Genomic DNA, 8,772 nt, shown 5'->3' on the forward strand with positions numbered 1-8,772 from the left:
GCTTGAGAAACTCCTGCTGCTCTTGTGCCCACGCTGACTGGTCTCCACCCGCCGCCATCTTGGTTTTCCTCCCTCGCACTTTTCGCTGCACCAGAATTACTTTTTTCACCGCTCCATTCCTGGTCCAATCCATACAGTGCCGGGGAAATCGTACTGTCACCGTCCCACACTGGGAACCGTCGAACAAATGCAGCTGGGGCCCCTAAAAAGAGCAGAAAGTCAGTTTCTGGCGGGAGCTGCCGAACGTGCGACTTAGCTCAGCATAGTCACAACCGGAAGCCCTCGTCCAGACCGTTCTTACGGACGATCTCATCCGCCTCCGCAGGGGCAGTAAAATAATGTTCTTTTCCCTGGTACGTTACCCAGAGCCTGGCTGAGAATAACATCCAGAATCTGACTTTGTTCCTATATAGGGCCGACTTTGCATGGTTAAATTCAGCCCTGCGTTTGCCAGGTCAGCCCCAAGTCCTGATACACTCTAATTTTATGTCACTCTCAGTTGCAAGCCTTCGTCTGTTGAGCCCAGCGAAAGATCCTCTCCCAGTCCTGATATTTGTGGAGCTTGGCTATTATCTCCATCGGCTGCTCCCCGGCCCTGGGCTTTGGTCAGAACGACCTGTGAGCCCTGTTGATCTCCAACGGTTTGGGGAAGCTCGGAAACTAGGTTGCCCAGCATTTGGGCCACATGATCGGTTGGGTCCCTGCCCTCGATACCCTCCAGCAGGCCCACTGTTCGAATAGTCTGCTGCCTTGACCGATTCTCTTTGACCTTCCTTTTCAGGCTCCCCTGGGTCGCCACTAACCTCTTGATCTCGACCTCCAGGGCGACGATTCGGTCGCCTTGGTCCGTTGATGCCTTTTCCAGCTCCTGTATCGTGCTCCCTTGGACTTCCAGCCTCTTTCCCATGCTGTCAAGCACCGTCTGCATGGCGGCCAGCACCCCCGCCACCTCGACTTCTGCCTTTACCTCAGCCTTGATATCATCCCTGGTTAGAAACATCTTCCATCCATCGCTTGGTGGACCGGGGGGGGGGGGCGGGGGAGAGATTAGAGCTCGCCGGGAACCTCTCGCCTCTTAGGTTCACCGACCTGCTTGTTCGCTGCTCCTGTCCTTTGCCGCAATTCCTGGTGTCTCTGCGGCATCTCGACTTGCTGCTTCCTGGCATTTTTGTCAGCCGTGTCATTAGTGAGGGGATGTTGAAGTCCAATTTTGCAGGCTAAATTTGGCCAGAAGTGCCTATTTTGTTGTCTTATGGAGGAGAGCAACCTGATGTGTGACTACTTGGCCCAACACGTCACCAGAAGCTTCTATCAATTGTAAAAAAAAAAATTTAAATGTTTTTTATTGGATTTTTGAACAGAGTATATTTTGCCGTTATGTACACAGGATATGATATATCTATATCTATGTAAGTAGGCATCCGTTTGTGATGGCGAGGCACTTCCGGAGGGCAACCCTCGAGTGGGTCTGGTGCCGGTGTTGCCCCTCGCTTTTCCCGGCTGGATTTCGCCGCCGTTGTCTTCTCGTGCACGCTGCCGCTTCAGCCAGCCCTCCCGTCCTCCGCCTCCGCCTGTATTCTCCTTTTTCTCTGTTCCTGTGGATGTCAGGTTGGTTAACGTTTGCGAGAGGTCGGACAGCCAGTCTGCAGCTTTAGGTGGTGCTGCTGACCGCCAGCCGAACAGGATTCTATGTTGGGCGATCAGGGAGGCAAAGGCAAGGGCGTCCGCTCTCCTCCCCAGGAATAGATCTGGCTGGTCTGAAACCCCGAAGACCGCCACTTTCGGGCATGGCTCCACCCTCACCCCCACTACTTTGGACATTGCCTCGAAGAAGGCAGTCCAGCACTCCACAAGTCTGGGGCAAGACCAGAACATGTGGGCGTGGTTGGCCGGGCCTCCTTGGCACCGTTCACATCTATCCTCCACCTCCGGGAAGAACCTACTCATTCGGGTTCTTGTTAAGTGGGCTCTATGTACCACTTTTAGTTGAGCCTTGCGTAGGTGGAGGTAGAGTTGACCCTATGCAGTGCTTCGCTCCAGAGTCCCCACCCTATTTCGATCCCCCAGGTCCTCCTCCCATTTCCTTCTTGTTGCGTCCAGTACGATGTCGGCCCCTTCTACCAGTCGTTCGTACATGTCGCTACAGTTTCCTCTCTAATATGCTTGCGTCCAGTAACTCGTCCAGTAATGTCTGTCGTGGCGGTTGTGGGTAAGTCCTTGTCTCCTTTCGTAGGAAGTTTCTGAGCTGCAGGTATCTTAGCTCGTTCCCCCAGGCCAGCTGGAATTTCTCCCGTCAGTTCGTCCAGTGTCGCGACCCTGCCGTCGGTGTATAGGTCCCTGACTGTCAGTGTCCCCTCGTCCTGTCTCCACCTTTTGAAGGTGGCTTCAGTCAGTGCTGGTGTGAACCTATGGTTGTTACAGATGGGAGCTTAGTCCGACATTTTGGTCAGGCCAAATGTCCAGTGGTAGAATTGTAATTAGTTGTAAACTTGAGGTCATCCAAAACTGTAATGTATCAGGTTCTATTTACCCATCATTCCTGTGCTTGCTGACCTACACTGGTCAAACATATCGCCTCCCATTTTCTATCATCTCCAGTCCCACAGCTTTCCAATATATCTGCACTCTTCTAATTCTAACCTCATGACAATCTCTGATTTCAATTGGTCCATCATTGTGACCATCCTTTCAGCTGCTTAGGTCCTAACTTCCGGCATTTTCCTTCTATACCTCTCCGCCTCTCTTCATAGAAGCGTCTTAAAACCTACCTCTTCGACTGAGCTCTGGCCACTTGCCCTTGTATCTCCTCATGCGGTTTGGTGTTTGTCACATATTTTTTTCCAACTTTCCTGTGAGGGGCGTGAGGCATTTTATTAAGTCAGAGGCACTATATAAATACAAGTTTTTGTTAGTTCCTTCATTTGCTTTCCTCCGTTGGAAAGGAGTATTAAATTGTTCAGCTACGCGGCAAAGAGTTAACGACATATTTAGTCATGTTTAGTTACATAGAATGGTTGAATCTGCAATATTTACTAGATTAAATCAATTTTATTCTCCAACAGGTACATTTTAAAACATTGAATTCCAAGTGTATATTTTTCCTACGAGTTGGATATGACATTAATAATCTAATTGTTGTTGTCTAGGTGGATGTAGGTGTTGTGCACTTCACTCCTTTGGTGGGACCACAGATTAACCAACCCTTTAAACTGGTGGAAAAAGTGGTGAGATGTATGTTCAGCTTTCGGAGAAAGTACTGCAGAAGAGGAGCTGAGTAAGTTTTAGTCCTGTCTCCGTCAATTTTCAATTTCTGTAACATTAAGGAAAGTTGACCACAGTTTATGTTACCACTTGTATTTTAGTGTAGTTGGGTAACCAAAAAGGAATGAAAAGTCTTTCACGTGCCGCAGTTAATCGTAAAAGTGGATTTTACGGTCAGCGGCAAACAATGGCACTTGCTGCTGCCTGGAGGAAAGCTGCCCACATAGATCATGGGTGGGATTCTCCATTCCTGAGACTAAATGTTGACGCGGGCAGGATTCGTGGACTTCCCCGTCAACAAAACTAGTGCCGCATCTGGACCAATTCAGCAACCGTTGAGGCACTATGTGGAACACCATAGATTCCAATGAGAAACGGTGCCGGATTTGCGATTTCCACTCGGGAGGCCGACAAGCTGCAGCCGCAGATACACACTTCACTCCCCACACACACCATCCCAGCTAACAAGATGGCAGCGAGGAGAGCGGCATCCTGTTTCACGGACGCTGAGCTGGAGACCCTCTTGGGCATGGTGAAGGAGAGGCAGGCCACCCTGTACCCCGGCCCAGAAAGGAGGCTGCCAGCTGCCACCATTCGCCGTCAGCGCCACGAGGAACACCATCCGGGTCGACCAGCAGTGCTGTAAAAAAAACTGCACGACATCCGGGCGGCCAGGGCAGCACTGTGCCCCTCGCATTAACCCCGACCAACACACCCGTAACCTGATCCCACCCCCCTCCCATCTGGAAGGTGTCCGAACCCCCACCCTGCATCGCATGCTGGCACCCATACCCGCCACCATGGTTGGGTGCCCTGGTCACTGAGGCCACCAGCTACCCACCCCCTGGGTTGCATGCGTCGGATGATTCCCCATCCATGAGAAAGTGGGACAGCCTATTTTTCGGGTATCTTTTCCAGTCTCCTCCTAATTTGGGGTGAGCAGAGGATATCTTGAAGAGGATGGCTACAAATGCTGCTGCCCAAAGACAACTCTTCCCAACACAGGTGTCAAACAACTTTCATACATGTGCAGATTCTTGACTGGGTTCACAACCCTATCCCTATTGCCAATTCTCTATCACCATAGGACCTGGCAAATGGACCCTTAGTAGAAACCTGAGCGTGACTTTGTTTAACATGCGCACCTTGACAGGTTTATGCTCAGACTTTGGTGATGTGTCGTACCATGACAATAGGACTACCTTCCTGTTGCAGCCTTCCTCTGCCTTTGTAGGCCAGAGAGACGCAGTTTTCCTTCGCCTGTTCTGCCATTGAGGGCTTGTTGGACTATGTTTTGTTTGGCACCTCCCCTGATCTTGCTGGTGTGCGTGGCCCCACCAGCAGCGAGAAGCTCCCGATGGCATCACTCGAAAATCGCCGGAGCAAACCAGCCTCCCACCATATCAAGGTGGTGATCCACAGAGAAGGAAGTATAGATTGCACATCCAGTGTGAAGCACAGTGGAGCAACTTCTCTTTAAGTTGAACCATGGTCCTCAGCTGAAAGGAGCGATGTCCTTGGGGAGTGATGCACCCCACAGTTGGAATACTCTGCTCTCATTCATTCTCAAGGTTCACATATGAAGAATGTGCACTTACAAGTGTACTCTGGAAGAAGTTAACATTGCCAGGAGAGACCGGGGAAATAAGCTAACTATTTAAACACAGTTCTTAAAGGGAGATGGTGAGACTCTAACTCACTGTCATCCATTTTCTGGTGAAGTATTTTTGAAAAGATTTTGTTTAAAATACAAAGAAAAAGAATGCTATAAAAAGCTCAGGAACTCCATTTCAATTTGGGTGAAAACTCACTGACCTAAAATATTAATTCTGTTTCTCTCTCCATAGAGGCGGCTGAATGTTTCCAGCAATTTCAGTTTTTATTTTAGATTTCAAACATCTGCAGTATTTCGCTATTGCGTTTTGAATGTAGCATTTTTAAAACAATATCAAGTTTGTATCGTGCCTGAATTGTATAAACACTTCCGTAACATTCTTCCAGTCTAAATATGATGTTGTAAGTCTTCTTACAACATCACGGTTGGGCAGCACAGTAGCACAAGTGGATAGCACTGTGGCTGCACAGTGCCAGGGTCCCAGGTTCAATTCCCCGCTGGGTCACAGTCTGTGCGGGGTCTGCACGTTCTCCCCGTGTCTGCGTGGGTTTCCTCCGGGTGCTCCGGTTTCCTCCCACAGTCCAAAGACGTGCAGGTTAGGTGGATTGGCCATGATAAATTGCCCTTAGTGACCAAAAAGGTCAGGAGGTGTAATTGGGTTACAGGGATAGGGTGGAAGTGAAGGCTTAAGTGGGTCGATGCAGACTCGATGGGCTGAATGGCCTCCTTCTGCACTCTTATGTTCTATGTACTGTCCACATCAAGTCTAAATATGAACTGCAGAAGATAACAATCCACTTCATAACAGCCAGCTAGCTGTTGCAATCTGCTACGGATTCACAGCTATTTTGTCAATTGTCGTTTCGAATGCTTTTGTTGTCTAAAAGTTCAAAACATGCTGGAATATATTGTGAACAGATGCATTTTATACAAGTGTTTTTGTCCTTTCTAGGATTTTATTTCCTGAAGCCCAGAGATTACAACTAACAGAGCGAATGCTGTGTACTGCTGACGTTGACCCTACACTCCGCCCAGGTGAACTTTCTATCCCACAATTCAGAGCCCTTTGCGATGCATACAGCCAACTGTGCAATGAAAACCAAAACCTTTTCACTTACAACTTCAGAGAAGAATTGCGACAAAAGAAGCTTTTAAGTAAAGAAATCACATTGACGAATACAAGTTAAGTGAAAGTTGAGAAGTCCAGGAACTGGATATTTCTGTTCGGTGCTGAAGCTACACCGTTAACTACTTTAGCATTGACTTTCATTAAAAAGGTGTATTTAAGATCAGCTTTACGACTAGCCTGATTTATCACCATACCAATACAATGCTTCAGTTGGGACTGTTTACAAATTCCTTGGGTAAAGTAACATGCATTTGAAACGGAAGAGACTGGCAAACTTTGAATACATAGAATACCTACAGTGCAGAAGGATGCCATTCGGCCCATCGAGTGCACTGACCCTCTGAAAGAGCACCCTATCTAGGTCCATTCCCCCGCCCCATCCCCGTAACCCCACCAAATCCCTGGACACAAAGGGCAACTTATCATGGCCAATCTGCCTAACATGCACATCTGTAGGAAACTGGAGCACCCGGAGGAAACCCATGCAGACATGGGAAGAATGTGCAAACTCCACGCAGTCACCCAAGGTCAGAGTCGAACCTGGGTTCCTGGCGCTGTGAGGTAGCAGTGCTAACTACTGTGCCACCGTGCTGTCCTTGTGGGGATTGCAACTGTTTCTTCTTTCCAGGAGGTTAGTTGTGTGGTATGGTAGACAACAGCGTGGGAAAGTTCTTGTGGTGAACTCTGGTAAAATTATTACAATAGCACACGGCAGTAATGTCATATTACTGCATATCCAATCACATGGCGTTTTCAATTGATTGTAATGCATTGATCATCTTTAATTAAATCCAAATGATCAATTTAGTTTGATAATTCCAATTCGTATGTATAGCTTCCCACAACACACAGATATCAGTCCCTGAAAAGAAGTTGCTGAAATTTATAGATGATAAGAACATCGCATGTTCAGTGAGAGGGGCCATAAAAGCAGCGAGAGTTCAGTGGGAGGGGCTTAGCCACCACCATTACTGCCGCCTGGGCCTGTGGAGATCAGTGGGGCAGGGGGTTAGCCGCCACCATTACTGCCACCTGGGCCTGTGGAGATCAGTGGGGCAGGGGGCTAGCCGCCACCATTACTGCCACCTGGGCCTGTGGAGATCAGTGGGGCAGGGGGCTAGCCGCCACCATTACTGCCCCATGGACCTGTGGAGATCAGTGGGGCAGGGGGCCAGCCGCCACCACTACTGCCGCCTGGGCCTGTGGAGATCAGTGGGGCAGGGGGCTAGCCGCCACCACTACTGCCACCTGGGCCTGTGGAGATCAGTGGGGCAGGGGGTTAGCCGCCACCATTACTGCCCCATGGACCTGTGGAGATCAGTGGGGCAGGGGGCTAGCCGCCACCACTACTGCCGCCTGGGCCTGTGGAGATCAGTGGGGCAGGGGGTTAGCCGCCACCATTACTGCCGCCTGGGCCTGTGGAGATCAGTGGGGCAGGGGGTTAGCCGCCACCATTACTGCCGCCTGGGCCTGTGGAGATCAGTGGGGCAGGGGGCTAGCCGCCACCACTACTGCCGCCTGGGCCTGTGGAGATCAGTGGGGCAGGGGGTTAGCCGCCACCATTACTGCCCCATGGACCTGTGGAGATCAGTGGGGCAGGGGGTTAGCCGCCACCACTACTGCTGCCTGGGCCTGTGGAGATCAGTGGGGCAGGGAGCTAGCCGCCACCACTACTGCCACCTGGGTCTGTGGAGATCAGTGGGGCAGGGGGCTAGCCGCCACCATTACTGCCACCTGGGCCTGTGGAGATCAGTGGGGCAGGGAGTTAGCCGCCACCATTACTGCCCCATGGACCTGTGGAGATCAGTAGGGCAGGGGGCTAGCCGCCACCACTACTGCCGCCTGGGCCTGTGGAGATCAGTGGGGCAGGGGGCTAGCCGCCACCACTACTGCCACCTGGGCCTGTGGAGATCAGTGGGGCAGGGGGTTAGCCGCCACCATTACTGCCCCATGGACCTGTGGAGATCAGTGGGGCAGGGGGTTAGCCGCCACCACTACTGCCGCCTGGGCCTGTGGAGATCAGTGGGGCAGGGGGTTAGCCGCCACCATTACTGCCGCCTGGGCCTGTGGAGATCAGTGGGGCAGGGGGTTAGCCGCCACCATTACTGCCGCCTGGGCCTGTGGAGATCAGGGGCAGGGGGTTAGCCGCCACCATTACTGCCGCCTGGGCCTGTGGAGATCAGTGGGGCAGGGGGTTAGCCGCCACCATTACTGCCGCCTGGGCCTGTGGAGGTCAGTGGGGCAGGGGGTTAGCCGCCACCATTACTGCCCCATGGACCTGTGGAGGTCAGTGGGGCAGGGGGTTAGCCGCCACCATTACTGCCCCATGGACCTGTGGAGGTCAGTGGGGCAGGGGGTTAGCCACCACCTCTACTGCCCCATGGGCCCGTGGAGATCAGTGGGGCAGGGGGTTAGCCGCCACATTTAAAAAGAGCCCAGACATCAACTTCTTTATCGTGTACCCACCGTTGAAGGAGGAGGTGGCCGAGGAGAAATGATAGGGAACATAAGATTAAGAAGATTTGATTTCACGTGGTTGCGCAGGTGCACTATAATTGTTAATCTTATGGTGTTTCTGTAAATAGGGAATGCACTTGTACTTTAAGGAGGTCTGATGTGGTTTATTTGTGATTTGAAGTCCTTAACCCCATGGAGTATTTGCAGGGCCCTTGTGGTCACATGCTCATCTGTTCCAATGCGCTGGTATGAGACCCTATGACATTCTGGGGATCCCCTTCAGTTGTCCAGATGAGATGACCTGAATCTT

The 8,772-nt window shown here is 51.2% G+C and overlaps 1 protein-coding gene across 4 annotated transcripts in view; it reads left to right on the forward strand.

The window, feature by feature from the left end:
- Positions 1–6,168, forward strand: part of tfb1m (transcription factor B1, mitochondrial) — a 90,858-nt gene extending 84,690 nt beyond the window's left edge. For all 4 annotated transcript variants that reach the window (XM_072507687.1, XM_072507688.1, XM_072507682.1 and 1 more), the window contains 2 exons: positions 3,147–3,274; positions 5,829–6,168. In XM_072507687.1, coding sequence (XP_072363788.1) covers positions 3,147–3,274; positions 5,829–6,063 — 363 coding nt within the window. In that variant the 3' untranslated portion in view covers positions 6,064–6,168. The remainder of the gene's footprint in view (positions 1–3,146; positions 3,275–5,828) is intronic.
- Positions 6,169–8,772: the final 2,604 nt, after the last annotated feature.

Source organism: Scyliorhinus torazame, chromosome 1 (genome assembly GCF_047496885.1).
Source record: "Scyliorhinus torazame isolate Kashiwa2021f chromosome 1, sScyTor2.1, whole genome shotgun sequence".
NCBI classification, from domain to species: Eukaryota; Metazoa; Chordata; class Chondrichthyes; order Carcharhiniformes; family Scyliorhinidae; genus Scyliorhinus; species Scyliorhinus torazame.